We start from the raw sequence: 15,082 nt of genomic DNA on the forward strand, positions 1-15,082 counted from the left end.
CATTCCTGGGGGCCACCATGACGCGTGTGCTGTCAGAGCACCTGAGGGGTCATGCTCTGTCCCACGAGCTGCACGGATCTGTGGTCTCTCGAGTGCCATCCACGCGCGGACCCACCGGCCTGTCATGGAAGGAGCAATGTCTGGGGATGGGGCACCAGCCCCGTCACCGGGCACTGGGTGCAGGGTGGACCTAAGGCCAAAGCAAAGCGCTACAGGGAGGGGACTCTGGGGGGCTGAGCTTGGAGCCTTCCCTGGGGCTCAGGGGACACAGAGCACAACACGTGACACAGAGCAGCCCCTCAGCTGCAAAGCTGTGGGGCTCACCACACCCACTGCTCCCCTGACCTTGCCCCAAACCACAATGCCAATGCGCCAAGGGGCTTTATTGTGTTCGGTTCTGCAGCTGGTCCCTGAGACCCCCTTGCCAATCGCTGTCACCTCTGAAGGCCCATCAGAGGGAGGTGGGCAGGAGGCACAGGCTGTGGCACCACATGGCCAGGACCCCATCCGCCACACCCGTTTGCGACTGAGCATGGTGCAGAGGGGCACTGAATCACCGAGGCACTCGCTGCGACCCCCACCCATCTCCACAGAGGGACAGTGCTGGCCAAACACCAGCCTGCACAGCCATCACCGCAGGGAGGTCGAAGAGGGACCGGCCCTGTCACAGACACAGCCCACCCTGCCTCCTGAGGCAGGCGGACGGCTGACACCGGGCACACGCCCACAGAACAGATGCACCCAGGATGGACACTCACTGGACAGACGCCCCCAGGACAGACAGCCACAGAACAGACGCACCCAGGACAGATACCCCCAGGACAGACACCCCCAGGACAGAGCTTGCTGGGGTTCTGAGTGGGGTCGCCTTGGACCTACAGATCGTCAGGAAGAACGGACATCTTGACAGCACCGAGTCTCCCATGCATGAACGTGGACTGCATTCATTCAGATCTCTATCTCTTTCATCAGAGTTTTGTGGTCCTCACTGATCTCGTATATATTTTGTCGGGCTCGCCCCTAAGTTCTTTTTTGTCTGTGCCGATGTTAGTTTCGAACTCCACTGCCCATTGCTGGCACGCAGGCAAGCTGCTGACTACTGCACGTCAACCTGGCGTCCCACGACCTCGCTAACTGGTCTCCGCTTCTGTCACTGTCGACTCTTCGGGATTGTCGACACGGGCAATCACGTGGTCCGAGGCTGAGCCGCCTCCTTCCCTCCCGCCGGTCAACACCCCTTTTGTTTCACTTTCCTGCTTTTCTGCGCGAGCCGAGACGACCCGTGTGGGGCTGCAGGCTTGATGGGGGCCCTGCCTCTCATCCCTGGTCTCGGGGGCAGCAGCTGTCCCTCACTGTGACGTCTCGCGTCAGCTGGAGGTGTCTGGAGGTGTCTGGGGCTTTCTCTCTCACGTCGAGGAAGTGCTCTTCCATTACTTGTTTGCTGAAAGTTTTTAGCATGAATGCGCTGGACTTCGTCAAACTGCTTCTTCTGCATCTATCGATACGTACGTGTGACCCTTCTTTAGCCTGTTGACGTGATGGGGCAGGCACTGATTTTCGGTGTTGGCTCAGCCTTGTATGTCTGGAATGGATCCATGTGGCTGTGCTGTATAATTTTTTCTCATACACTGCTGGATTCGTCGTTCGTATTATGTTTAGAAGGTTTATGTTTTCCGTTCACGGGAGATGCTGGGCTGTCGTTTTCCGTCCCTGTGACGTCTTCATCTGGCTTTAGCGCTGCTGGTCTGGTGGTGCCGGCCTCATGAGATGAGCGCCCTGTGCTTCTGTTTTCTGGAAGAGACTGCAGAGAACTGGTGTGACGTCCTCCTTGAATATTTCGTAGGATTCACCTGTGAACCCGTCTGGGCCTGATGCTTTCTTTTTTAGAAGGTTACTAGTTACTGATTGAATTCCTTCAATGATGAAGGCCCATTCAGGTTATCTAGTCCTCCTTGTATGAGTTTTGGTGGGTTGTATCTTTGAAGGAATTTATAGGCACAGACGCGTTCATACTCTACCTTCATTACCCCTAACGTCCACAGGAAGTTGTCATGGCTCCGATGTCATTTCTAACATTAGTAATTTGTCCTCTTCGTCTTTTTGTTTGGTTTGCCTGGCTAGATGTTTATCAATTTTATTGACCTTTTCCAAGAACCAACTTTTGGCTTCATTGATTTTCTCTATTGAGCTCTGTTTTCAACTTCATTGAATTATGCTCCAGTTTTTGGTATTTCTTTCCTTATGCTTACTTTGGATTTAAACGGCTCTTCTTCTAGTTTCCTAAGGCAGAAGCTGAAATCGTGGATTTTATATCTTACTTTTTTCTAACGTATGAATTTGCTACTACAAACTCACTGCTTTCGCTACATCCTAAAATTTGGGGGGAGCTGTGCTTTCATTTTCATTTAGTTCAAAACATACAAATGCCCTGACATTTCTTCTTCGGCCCCTGCGTTATTACTTAGGGGCGTGTCCTTTAACATCCGAGTGTTTTGTGGTGTCCCCTTTATCTTTCTATCGTTGATTTCCAGCCTGCTCCCACCGCGTCTGAGAGCATCCTTAGCGTGCAGCTTTCGACGCACTGAGACGTGTTTCATGGCCCAGAATGCGGTCTGTCCTGGCGCGTGCTCCGTGTGAGCTCGAGAAGCATGCATTCTGCCCGACGCTGATGAAATAGTCTGAGTGTCAGCTAGATCCAGGGGACTGTGGTGCCGTTGAGCGCAGCCGCGTCCTCACCCTGGATCTGTCCACTCCTGCCGGGGTGCTGAAATCGCCGCCGGCTGTGGTGCACTCGCCCGTCTCCCTTGCCAGTCTCGGTTTTCGCCTCGTGCGTTTTGACGCTCTGTTGTTAGGTGCACACACATCAAGGACTGTTACGTCTTCCTAGAGAACTGAGCGCTTGTCGCCAGGCAACGCCCTTTTCGTTCCGTAACTTCCCGGGGTCTGAACTCTGCTCGGTCTGAAGTGAACACGGCCGCGCCTGCTCCCTGCGGGTTGGAGTCGAGGTCCGTCTTCCTCCGCCCCTCTACTTTAATCTCCATGTGTCTGCACGTATTTTAAGTGGGTTTCCAGTAAACAGCACACAGCTGGGTCTTGCTTTTTCTCTGACGGCCTGTCCCTTAATTGGTATATTCAGACCATTCATGTTTAAAGTAACTATTGACGTAGCTGGAATAATACGTTCTGCGTCTGTAACTTTTCTATTTATCGACTTTGTTCTTGGTGTCTCGTCTTTCATTCTTTTTCTGCCTTCTCGGGTTTATTGAGCATTTTATATAATTCCAATTTTCTCTTCATTTAGCACGTCGATTATACTTCATTTAAAAAATTTTAGTGGTTGCCAGTGTGCAATATACATTTACAACTAATCCAAGTTCGTTTTCAAATAACACCACATATCTTCACAAATAATGCAGGCTCCTTTTAATGAAGTGATCCGAATTCCTCCCTCTCGACCCTTATATAACATTTCTATCATTCATTTTTCTTATTTTTAAACTGTAGTCACCCAACACGTTATTTCTATTAACACTCTGAACAAAAGTTATCTATGAGGTCAATTAAGAATAAGAAAAATAAAATCCTTTATTTTACCTTTATTTATTCCTTTTCTAACACTCTTTCTTTATGTAGATCCAAGTTTCTGACCTCTGTCATTTTCCTCTGCTAAGAACCCCTTTTAACATCCCTTGCAAGATAAGGTTACTGGAAACAAACTCCCCCAGCTTTGGTTTGTCCGAGAAAGTCTGTATCTCTCCTTCACTTTTGGAGGATAATCTTGCTGGATACGGAATTTGATTTGCTGTGCTTTTCTTCCCATTAACCATTTAAATATTTCACACCACTCCGCCGGCTCGTGTAGTTTCTGAAGAGAAATGGCATGTAATTCCTACCCTGTTCCTTTGTAGGTCAGGTGTTCCCACCCACCTCCCGTCCCTAAATATTTCGAAATTTTCTCTCCGTCTTGGGTTTTCTGCATTTTGGATATGTTCTTGGTATTTATCCTTCCTGACGCTCCCTGAGCTTTCGGGACCTGCGGCCTCACGCCCGTCTCCCATTTTGGAAGACGTGGCGTCATCACGTCAGGGGCGTCTCCGGTCCCTCCCTGCCGCCTTTCCGCGCGGCCCCGTTCTGCGTGTGCCGCAGCTTCTGCACCTGTCCCAGTTCCCGGACGTCGGTTCTGTTTTTCTTTTGTCTTTGGTTTTCCAGTGTGAAAAGCTTTCCAGGACTTACCGTCTAGTTCACTGGTCCTTTTCAGCGACGTCCAGGATGACGAACCCGTCGAAGACGTTCTTCGATCCGGTCACGGCGTTCTGATTTCTAGCTTTTCCAGAGCTCCCATCTTTCCCCTCCGGGCACCAGTACGGCCTCGCATGCCGTCCGCTTTCTACTACAGCCCTCATTGTATTCATCGTAGTTATTTTAATTCCCAGTCTGACAATTCCGAATCTATGCCATATCTAACTCTGGTTCTGAGGCATACTTTTTCTCCTCGGCGTGTCGTTTTTACTGTTTTCTATGCCTTGTCGTTTTCTGTTGAAAGCGGCACTTGAAAGACTGGGTGGGAGGAACTGAGGCAGACGGGCCTTCGCGTGACGCTTTACCTTTACCTGGTGAGGAGCTGGGCCGGGCTCCCTGTCGGCCGGGCTGTGCTCTCTGCAGTGTATGAGGCTAAAATGTCGCCCGGTGTCCTTGTTCCTGTGTCCTCTGCTGTCACGGGTCCCTGTGATGCTCCTTAAACAGAGCCCGAGCTTCTCGGGACTTCCCGTCACGAGGCCCCTCGTGCTGGCGTGGAGGGAGGCGCTCCGCGGTCCGCTGTCAGGGCTCAGCCTTCCGTCAGCACGCGTCCCCCCGGGTGGGGAGCACAGGGGACGCGGCGCTGGCCAGGCCCTGGCGAGGCCCCCGCGGGCCGGGCTCTGGTGAGCCGGTCTGTAGGAGCAACAGAGCGCTTCGCTTCGGAAGCGCTACTTCCCTTCCCCACCGGAAACGCCAGGGCCTTTTCCCCGGCCTTCGTCACGAGACGTGGTGGGGCTGCTGGTGTGACTCACAGCGGTGCGGGCCCGGGCTGGGCTCCCGGGCGTTCCTGAGGCCAGCCCATGCTTGGCCCCGGCCTGCGGTCCGCCCCAGGTGCTCCGGCCAGCAACTCGAGGGCTCGGGGCCCGCCCCCTCTGCAGCCCCCTCTGCAGCCCCCTCTGCAGCCGCAGGGCAGCGGCTCACCCCGCGCCCTCGCTTCACAGTTTACGAGCTCTGTCGTTTCACGGTTCCAGGGTGTCCGGCCTTTTGCAGGTGGTGAGGGTAGGAGTCGCGACTTCCAAGCTCTTCACGTGCTGGGTCACACTCCCCCCTTCTCATCTGACCCTTTCAGGAGCCCTGAAATTTCTGGCTAGGTACTAATTTGTTAAAATTCAGGCCACTTCTTTTTAGAAGTTTATTCGTCCTTTTCACAAATTCAGATTGCTTCAGCTGGAACCCAACGCGAGGCAGGGGAGCGGGCCTTGAGGACGGGGGCTGCAGAGCAGGGGCCGGCGGCCACCCCTGCCTGAGATGCTGGCGCACCCCGCACTGCACTCGGTGGCAGTGACCCCGCCACGCCCAGCCACCGCGAGCGTCTGCAGAATGGGCGCACACCTCTGCACGCACAATAGCGCCCGTCACTGTTTCAGCTCGTTGCCGGCCGCGTGGAGGCCTGTGGGTAAGGATGCCGGAGTCCCACGACCTCTGATGGCTCTAGGAAGCTGCGGGCCAGCCACGGGCCTTACGCCTGGCCTGATCCGGTGATGATGCACGTGTGCAGAGGGCCCCTCAAAGACGAGACCAGGTCATCAGAGCGCTCCGTGTTGGAGCGTGTGGGGCAGGTTCACGAGCATCGGACTCCGCCGGCCACGCGCTGCGTGCGCATGGGCCCTCCGCTCGCTCTCGCTCGCAGCCCCATCTGGAGAACGTGGCACGCTGCGGTCGGTGTCTACTAAGTCATGGGAAGAGTGGCCTCCGGCCTCCATCTCTGGCCAAGTTCCTCGGGTGCTTGTGTTTAAAAGCACATGAAGAACCCTCACGAACCCCCAGTGAAAGGTCGTCCTGCTGGCTGCCGCCCTGTGCTCACCGTGACGAAGTCGCCACCTGGGCAATCTGGAGAAGACCCTGCTTCTGGATTCTGATGGCTGCTCGGCCCCGAGGAGCACGGACACGAATCTGGGCACAGCGACGTCGTCCGCCACTCTCCTTGGACACCGCGGAGTTAATGCCGCCACAACGCAGAGCCACCGGGCTCGACACGGCCTCAGCGGAGCCCCGGTGGGTCTAAGTCACGTGGCAGGACGGCACCGGGGGAAGACGGGATGAGGGCCGTGCCGCGGGAACACCGAGGGGCGCCTTCTCGGCACGGACACCGCGGGTCGCCCGGCAGACACGGGCCGGGCCCACTGCCACGGACGCTCGCACTCGCCGTTCCCTTCCGAGTACGCCGTTTTCTCACGCTGCTTTCCTCGTTCACATCTGACGGGGCACAGATACGAACTCCGTCCCTCCTCCTCTGAGCCCTATCACAGGAGCACCGGAGCACGGGGAGCGGAGGGCGCGGCAAGATGCTGCGGGGCGGCTGCCGCGACTTTGGGGAAAAGCCAGGAAGCCGGGGTTCCAGCGCGGCCCCCGCTTAGGGACTGCCAGCAAGCGACTCGAGCCCAGACCCCGCCAGTCCCCTCGCGGGGACACCGGCAGAAGGGACCGCCCGGCAGGGGGTGGGGAGTCCGGCCAGGGGCAACACGTTGCCTCACTCACCTTTGAAGTCAAACTGGTAGATGTTCTTCAAGGACTCGTGAAGGAAGTAAAAGCTTCCCAGCGCCTGCGGAGAAACAGAGCTCGCGTGAGAGGCAGCGGGGTTCGGGGAAGCGGGGAGCTCGTCAGCGGGGTGGTGGCTGCGCCGCAGGAGCCGAAGCCATCGCCAGGAGCCAAGCTGTTGGCCACGCGAGCTCCGGCTCCCAACTCGGGGGCTCAAGGCCGGGAGCCAACACCCGGCGGAGCTGCCGACAGGCGCTGCCGCGTCCCGCTGGAGGCCTGCGAGGCACAGAGGGCGGGGTGTGGCCGAGCGAGCCGTCGCTAGGGCTGGACACGGCTCATGACAGCTGCGCACTGCCCACTCCCCCAGGCTGCCACGAGCCCCCACAATGGCTTTCTCTGCCTGGCCCTCCCCTCCCTCTTCGCCTCTTTGCCCTCAGGACAGAATGGCAGTGCCACTGCCCAGGCCAGCAGCCTGTCCACCACGGACTCACCGAGCAGCAGCCAGGTGGCCGCCCGTGGCCTGGCGCTACTCCACGCGTGGGGGGGGGAGGCACGTCCTACTGTCCCCACTCAGGGAGACACATGCAGGGGCTGGGCTGGGGGCGCAATGGCCACCAAGGAAGCGTGGCGTGGGACATCTGACGCTAAAAGTCACCTGTTGTTGATCTGAAATTCAGACTTGAACAGGTTTTTACATGTGTTTGTTTGCATGTGTGGTGAGTGTATAACTATGCATGTATGCATGTATGTGCACGTGTGTGAATGTGTCTGTGTAAGTGTATGCATATGTGTATGTGTGAGTATATGTGTGCACATGTCTATATAAGTCTATGTATATGCACGTACTGAGTACGCGTAGGTGTGTCTACATACGGACCTGCATGTATATGTACACATGCATGTGTTCATGTATGTGCCCACGTGTATATGTGCGTATGCATGCATATGCGTGTGTGTATAGGTGTGCATACATGTGCATATGGGAATGTGCACATAGATGAGTGTGCATGTGCGTGTCTGTACACAACGTGCACATGCGGGTGTGTGCATAGATGAGCGTAGACGTGTGTCTATCTACAATTGGCGTATGTGGGCGTATGTATAGATGTGTGTGCATGTGTGTATTTATACAATGTGCATACATGGGTGTCTGTACAGATATGTGTGCATGTGTATACATGTGTGTACATGTGCATGTGCACATCGGCATATGTAACCACGTGCATACAGGGTTGTACACATGTGTTTATGTGTGTGCACTGCCCCTGGACATGGGGGTCCTGCCGGGGCTTGACCTCTCCCGTCCACACCGGAGAGGTACAGCAACACATCTTCCATCGCCAACCAGGCACCACACACTTTGTATCTGCACACGCACCCACACCTGTGAACACATTTCTGAGTGCATAATAAAGCCATAGGCCACCTTGCCAGGCCTCCCCGCCCCGTCTCCTGACCACCACCCAAACGCAAGCCGCTCAGGCCGGCCGACATGTGATGGGGGGACAGAAGGAGCCTCCTGAGAGATGCAAGGTAGCCCGCTGGTGAGCGTGGCGTCCACGGTCCAGAGTGTCCGGCCTCTCACAGGCAGGCCCAGGCCAGAGCGACAGGAACTTGCCCTCAGGGCACACAGCGGCTGCGCACTCTCAGCCCCCCACCAAGCCTGGGACCCCTTCGGGTCTGTTTTCTTCAGAATGGAAGTAGGACAGTATTTCTTTTTTCCCAGCATTTCTGAGATACAGCTGATCTACCATGTTGTACACATTCGAGGTGTACAAAATAACAGTTTGGTATTTGTGCATATTTGAAACGATCGCCACAATCAGTGTAGTTAACACCCATCACCCGCACAGTCACAACTCTGTTTTCTTGTGACGAGAACTTCAAAGATCTACTAGCAACTGGTAACACGCAGCGCAGTATCGTGAGAGGCAGGCAGCACCCCAGGCTCACATCACGATACCATCGGGGCCCGGGCGCCACGTGACGGGCGGAGCGGGAAGTAAGGTGTGGGTGGCGGCTCCCCCCCGCGTGGCCGGAAGCAGGGCCGAGGCCCAGCGGCACACGCCCGCACTCGGCTGGTGCGCAGCGTCCCTTCACCATCGGGCGGCCAAGGCTGGCCAGGGCCTGGGCCGCACATGGGAGGCCGAACGGCCCACTGCTGGTCAGTAAACATCGCTGCAAACGTTTAAACTAGTCCTGCACTGAACGCGATACAGCTGACTCGATATTATGACGCCCACAGTAAATAAATGGAAAACGAATGGCCGATGCAGGCACGGAAACTGTGCTCCACAGTGCCAAAAAATCCATAATCAGCTCTAAAGAATATTTAACGGCAAAGTTCAACTAACTTTTTCAATGTTTAACCTACTGTGTCAACATAGCTCAGCCCCCATTTGTCACGGGGCATGACGGTGTCTGAAAGGAATCACGTCGGCCTTCTGACCGCAGCTGTCAGCAGAGCGTTTGACGCGCCTGAGAACACTGACTCCTTGCCTGTCTTGCTAAGAACAATTAAAATACTCTTTACATATTTGTTCGCCTGATGGCCCCGGGCGCTTGGAGCCTCCACGGAGGGCCGTGTGTCGTTCGGAAGCTCAGGCGCGGGGCAGGTGCTCGCCCCGACCCGCAGCGGGACGGCTGTGCGGTGTGGCGACCACGGAAGCGCCGGCACCACTCACAGGGCGGGGCCCTCGGGGCCCGAGTGGGGCTGGCAGGGACCAGGAACAGGGCCGGGCGGCCGCACAGGAGGCTCACGCTCCGTGGGAAGGTAGAACGTGGCAGGGGACGGTCTGGGACAGGCTGTGGTATCGCAGGAATCGGTGCCCATGCGGGCGATGTGGTGGCTGAACCAAGTGCCTGGTGGGAACCAAGTGTCTGCACAGCCATTCAAACCAGTCCTGGGCCTCCATCGCAGCCTGCTCAGGTGACAGTGGCCGTGTCTGGTGTTTAAGCTGTGATCACAGCCAGCCTGCCCTGCGAGCACAGCCGAGCAGACACGGCCACGGGCACGGAGGCCGAGAGTGGCTGTGCGGGTGCGCGGTGACGCGCCCCTGCCTGGCGGTGGCCCCAGGGACGGCAGGCAGGGCTGCAGGGAGAGCACCTCGTCAGGAAGGCCTCCGTCACTTCCCATCTGCAAACACATCACACGCCCAGTGATTCATCGTCTCCGCCACTGGGCCAGCAGCCAAAGCACACACCGCTCCCCGCCACCCCATCCGGCCGCTCCAGGCAGGCGGGCACACCCAGCACGCGGACCACCGAGTCCCTCGGCCCCGGGGCCGGAACGCACGTCCCCCTCCAGGCCTGGCGGAAGGGAAAGCACCCAGTGCTGCTCAGGCAGGAGCCCACGGAGGGACGGGCGCCCTCCCCCGGGCCGCCCTCCCCACAGCGCGTGCTGAGCTGTGTGTGCCTGCAGAGCACTGCAGAGGGAGCACGTGTCCTCGCGGAGGGCCTGGGGGTGGCGGCTCCCGCGATGCCAGCGGCCGTGTGGAGCGGCACAGGAGCATGCGTGCGGTGGGAAGCCCCACCGCCAGGAAGGCTGGCAGCCCGTATCACGGGCACACAGAACTCGGTGGCTCTTAGCTACTCCGAGTTGGCACATTATGTTGTTTCCATGTATTAAGCGTTTTCAACTTGTTATTTACAAAAATAAAATCAGTCTATCTATGAACAGGAAAACCTTCCTAAGAAACAGCTGGTGACTGACCCTCAAGCCTGCAGTCCACCCAAGGTAGCATCAGTCGGTGTGAATGACCCGTGGCTGGAAAAGCCCCCGGACTTGGAGGTGAGACAAATTCCCTCGCTTTGCCCGACTGCACCCTGCTTGGGCAGACACTGCCTCGCGGACACGGGACCCCACACGGTGGACACTGCCTCGCGGACACTGCCTCGTGGACGCGGGACCCCACACAGCGGTGTGGCCTCACAGCACGTGGGTGCGCAGGGAGCAGGAGGAGCACCTGTGAGGGGTGCAGCCCGGGTCCTCGCACCCTCAGAAGCAGTCGCAACATCTCTCTGAGGGCACAGGTGAGCACGGCAGGGAGGCCGAGCAGAACGCTGTGTCCTGGTCTGTGCGTGTGCCAGGCACACTGCGTGTGAGTACCTCTCACACGTGTCTTCTCAAGAGAAACGCGAATGCACTCAGATGCACAGTGACATAGGGGCACCGAGGGCGGAGCCCAGGGAGGTGGGTGCGTGCCACGAAGTCACAAGCCCGCGGTTTCACAGCTAGTTCACAGCCAGGGGGCGCTCCTGTGTAAACGTGTACACGCACACACACACGCACACGCACGCGAGCCTGCAAGAGACGTGCAGAGATGCCGTGGCGGCTCTTCCGGTCACGGTACCACACTGAAAGCCACCCACATGCTGACACCATGAAGCGGGGGTACGATCTGAAGCCTTCTTACAACAGAGCAGTGCACAGCAAGGAAAAGACACACACTGTGCCACAAGCCGCGCTGAGCAAATGGAGCGGCCCCGCAGTTTCACAGCGTGCGGCGCCAAGACAAGAACATAATCGAAAGGAGCTAAAACCAAAAAACCAAAAAATAAAAAAGTGATGTTAAGATTATATCAAAAAAGAATAAAATGACAAATGCCAAGAATGGGGTAAGTTGCCGGGGGCTGGGCTAGGGCAGGTGCACACAGGCGCGGGAAGGTTACTGTCCCAGGGCCACCTCAGGATACACGGGGACTTCAGAGGCGTTCATGCACACGGCACTCCCAAAGCCACTGCCCCGTCAGCCCTGAGGTGCGGTGAGCAAGGTCAAAGGCAACGCACGGCGGGGCTCAGCGCCCTCAGCTTTACCAACGCCACTGTGTCTGCGCGCCTCTCAGAAACTTGCTTTCTACCAGAAGTTACCTTTTAGAGACGTCTGAGGTTGAGATGTGTAACTTTCTACAGTGAGCGTCCTGCGTGCTTCCCTGGAGCACACATGTGCACGTGTGTCCCGTGTGTGTGCATGCGTACGCTACGTGGGTCGCAGTGGACGTGCATCTACGACACAGGCGTCGGCACGCTGCCGTGACAACCCACACCTCCACCAGCAGCGTGGAGCAGTGTCCACGTGCCGCCCCCTTGCCAAGACCTGGTGCCAGCAGACTCGACCTTGCCGACTGAAGCGGTGTGAAGTTACACGGCACTGTTGTTTTAATTTGCATTTTCGTTATATTAGTGCGGTGGAGCACTTCTTAAGATTACTGGCAATTTAAGTTTCTCCTGTGAATTTCTTATTCTTATCTTTTGTCATTTTTCTATCCATTTTTTTCTCATTTTGTAGGTGTTAAAAAAATTTTTAGTATAATCTGGAATTATTTCTTTGCCTGTTACTCGCATTACAAAGAATTTTCTCCCACCCTCTGGCTTACTTCATCCATCTTTTTGTGGCATCTTCCATTAAATGAAGACGTCTGTAAAGCAGTCAGATTAATCACTATCTTCCTTTATGGTGTTTGCCTTCACCTCTCACTTGAAAACAGTTTCCTAATCTGACTCCACCGTGAAATTTTCTGCATTTCCGTGCACCAGTCACAGTTTTACAATGACAAACACTTATCTGTGGGTGTGGCACAGGGTGACGCCTACGTCACTTCATTCCACATGGGATCCCACACTGCCCGGCTTCCCTGTTGTGTATGTCCCCACGCAGACCCCGCTTCCAGCGTGGGGGGCCTGTTCTGTGGGCTCTCGATCCTGCTCCGTTGCTCAGTTTCTAATAACGCCGCTTCCTATGTTAATTTTACAGTAAGTCTTGATATTCTGCAGCATAAGTGCCCCTTTTTTTCATAATTGCTTTTGTTACTTTTGGCCCTTTGCATTTCCATATGAAACTTCAGAACGTTTGCCCAATTACAGCCAAAGCATCTCGCTGGAGTTGTTTCATGAATGCAGAGACCCCGCCGACCGGCGCGGGGAGACTGGACATTGTTCTGATACTCAGTCTTCCTTTCCACAAACGTGCGTCTTTAACCACGTATTAAGGTCTTTTCCACGTCTTATAACGTTTCATGATTTTCTCCATAAGAGTCTCAAAGATCTTGTGTTAGGTTTATTTTTAGGGACCCTGTAGTTTCTGCTGCTGCTAGAAAATGTAATTTTTTAAACCACCATCGGTTTAGCACCATGTGTTTCCAGTGAACGAAAATGCCATCGACATCTGCAGGCGAATCTCGCATTCGGCAGCCTTGCCCAGCTCACGTGCCATGTGCAACATCTCACCTCCTTGATCTGGAGGGAGAGACACTTGTCAGAGGATGGAGCGGGGCGCCCTGAGGGTGAGCGGCGGGGCCACGGGGGACAGCGGTGCCCGCAGAGCAGCTCGGGGTGAGGGGCCCGGGCACCGTGGGCCGGTTTGCACTGGCCGAGGCGGCGGACGCTCTGCGAGACCTCCAGGTGTGTTCCTGGCACAGCCGACGTGGTCGCGGTGCGTGCTTTCGCACGTCGCGGGGTCTGCCAGCTGAGCCTGCATTTCGGGGTTCCGTACCGTATCTGACCTGCCTCGGCTCTCACCAGCCCAGGAGGAATATTCCAGGCCAGGCCTCCGATGCCATTCTGGCTGCAACTCTAAAGGACGCTTTTCACGACACTTGGCTTCTCAGAGCCTAGGACCCGTGCCCTTCTCTCCCCCTCCGGCACCTGTATTCCGGGGTTCTGGACACCCCCCTGTGCTGCTCTGGAACCTCGTCCTCCGGTGAGGGCGACACTGCGTCCGCTCAGGGCCCGATGAAGCCTCCTCTACCCATCCTCTGCCGACAGCTCCCACAGCGCTGGGCCCCAGGGCCGCCCCGCAGGCCCCGTGGGATCTGTCTCCTGAGCAGGCCAGGCCCTCCTGCTGGAAGCCCTCCCGTGTCACACCTCCTGCCCCTTGCCGCACCCCCACACGCCCCCTCTGGCCGTGAATTCCAGGGCTCCAGAAGCGCCACTCACCCCCAGCCTTGCACATCTCTGCAGCCCCACTGGACGCTTCCTCCACCGCTGCTGACCCCTCGGCCGATGTCAGAGGGACCTTTTAAAACTAGCAAGCCTCTGTGCAGGCACTCCGGTGATGTCCAGCACAGGCCTGCCCTCCCAAGTCCCTCACACCCTCCTCACAGCTCGCCAAGCTCCAGCCACCCAGGCCCTTTAAGCCCAGAGAAGGCCGAGCTCTGTGGTCACGAGGGGGTTTCTCTGAAGTGCCTTCCCCCTCTTCGCCTCCTTCACACGGCTCCCCTGCCACTGTAGCCCGCCGTGGAAACGCTGTCTCCTCCAGGCAGCCTTCCCGGGCTGCTCTGTGCAGAGCCCCGCAGCACCAGCCCAGCCCCGTCCCTCAGCAGTGCCGCCCGCTCCGGCACCAAGCTGGTTTCCTTCCTGCCATCCGCTGCTTCCCTGGGAGGGGAGGGGAGGGGAGGGCCTGGACAACGGCCTGGTCACCCGAGCCCCCGGCGCAACGCCTGGTCCGGGCAGTTTAACGAGCACTGGTTCACGGAGAGGTGGGCGAGGCAGCGGCCACGGAGGCGACTTGCTAAGCGCCCGGGCTGCTCCTCGGGTGTCAAAGGACCACCCAACGCACCGCTCCCTTCCGAGAAGCTATGACACTCGGCTGTGAAAAACAACACACATTTTACCAATGGGGGACAACCATTTCCCGAGAGTAAGCCCAGACCCCCGGGTTTACTGCAGTCTAACGGACTGAATAACAAATCTAAGTTTCTGTAACACTCGTGAGATTATAAACAGCAATGAATGAAACGAAGCTTCTGTTTAAATCGGTGTCGCCGTTGTCGATCGCTCCCTGTGTGATAAACTCACGGGCGGCCAGTCCTGCTGGGCGCGGCTGCCCACTGCGTCCAGCGTCGTCGAGAAGGGCGCATGGGGACGAGGCTGCGCTGGGCACGTCGCAGTCACGAAGGCCACCCCTCTGTCCACACAGCACTGTCGCCGTGTACCATGAGAGCCTCTGCACAAAGTACTGACTTCCCAGTTTCAGCTTCTGGGCCAAACACGGAGCGACGGCAGGAAGTGCCCGTCTGCCCCGCACGGCCAAGGCCCTCTCCGCTGGCTGCCCGCTCGAGATGCATGTGTAATTCCATTTGGTCTCCCGCCCAACAGCCGACATCGGAAGTTAATTAAATTGGCTGTCCCCTGTCTTCGTCTGCTCGCCCAGCTAATGCTATTCTGTTCCTGAGCCGAAGAGCACTTTATAAAGTGCGCACCACGGCAGCCGGCGTGCTGTGCGCTGGGGGGCCGCACCTGTCACAGCCCCGGTTGTAGTGTCCCCAATTAGAAAGCCAGCACAAGGCCGAGCAGAGCACAAGTCATCGT

General features: G+C 56.9%; 1 protein-coding gene and 1 long non-coding RNA gene across 6 annotated transcripts in view; one reads left to right on the forward strand and one right to left on the reverse strand.

The window, feature by feature from the left end:
* INPP5A (inositol polyphosphate-5-phosphatase A) overlaps positions 1–15,082 on the reverse strand; it is a 138,801-nt gene that overhangs the window by 46,858 nt on the left and 76,861 nt on the right. For all 5 annotated transcript variants that reach the window (XM_039835958.1, XM_039835960.1, XM_039835959.1 and 2 more), the window contains exon 4: positions 6,775–6,838. In XM_039835958.1, coding sequence (XP_039691892.1) covers positions 6,775–6,838 — 64 coding nt within the window. The remainder of the gene's footprint in view (positions 1–6,774; positions 6,839–15,082) is intronic.
* On the forward strand, positions 10,507–12,202 carry LOC120581227 (uncharacterized). Its single transcript, XR_005647171.1, has 2 exons — positions 10,507–10,564; positions 11,195–12,202. It is a non-coding gene; the product is annotated as an uncharacterized LOC120581227 (long non-coding RNA).

This window comes from Pteropus medius, unplaced genomic scaffold (genome assembly GCF_902729225.1).
Source record: "Pteropus medius unplaced genomic scaffold, Ma_sr-lr_union100, whole genome shotgun sequence".
Classification (NCBI taxonomy): domain Eukaryota; kingdom Metazoa; phylum Chordata; class Mammalia; order Chiroptera; family Pteropodidae; genus Pteropus; species Pteropus medius.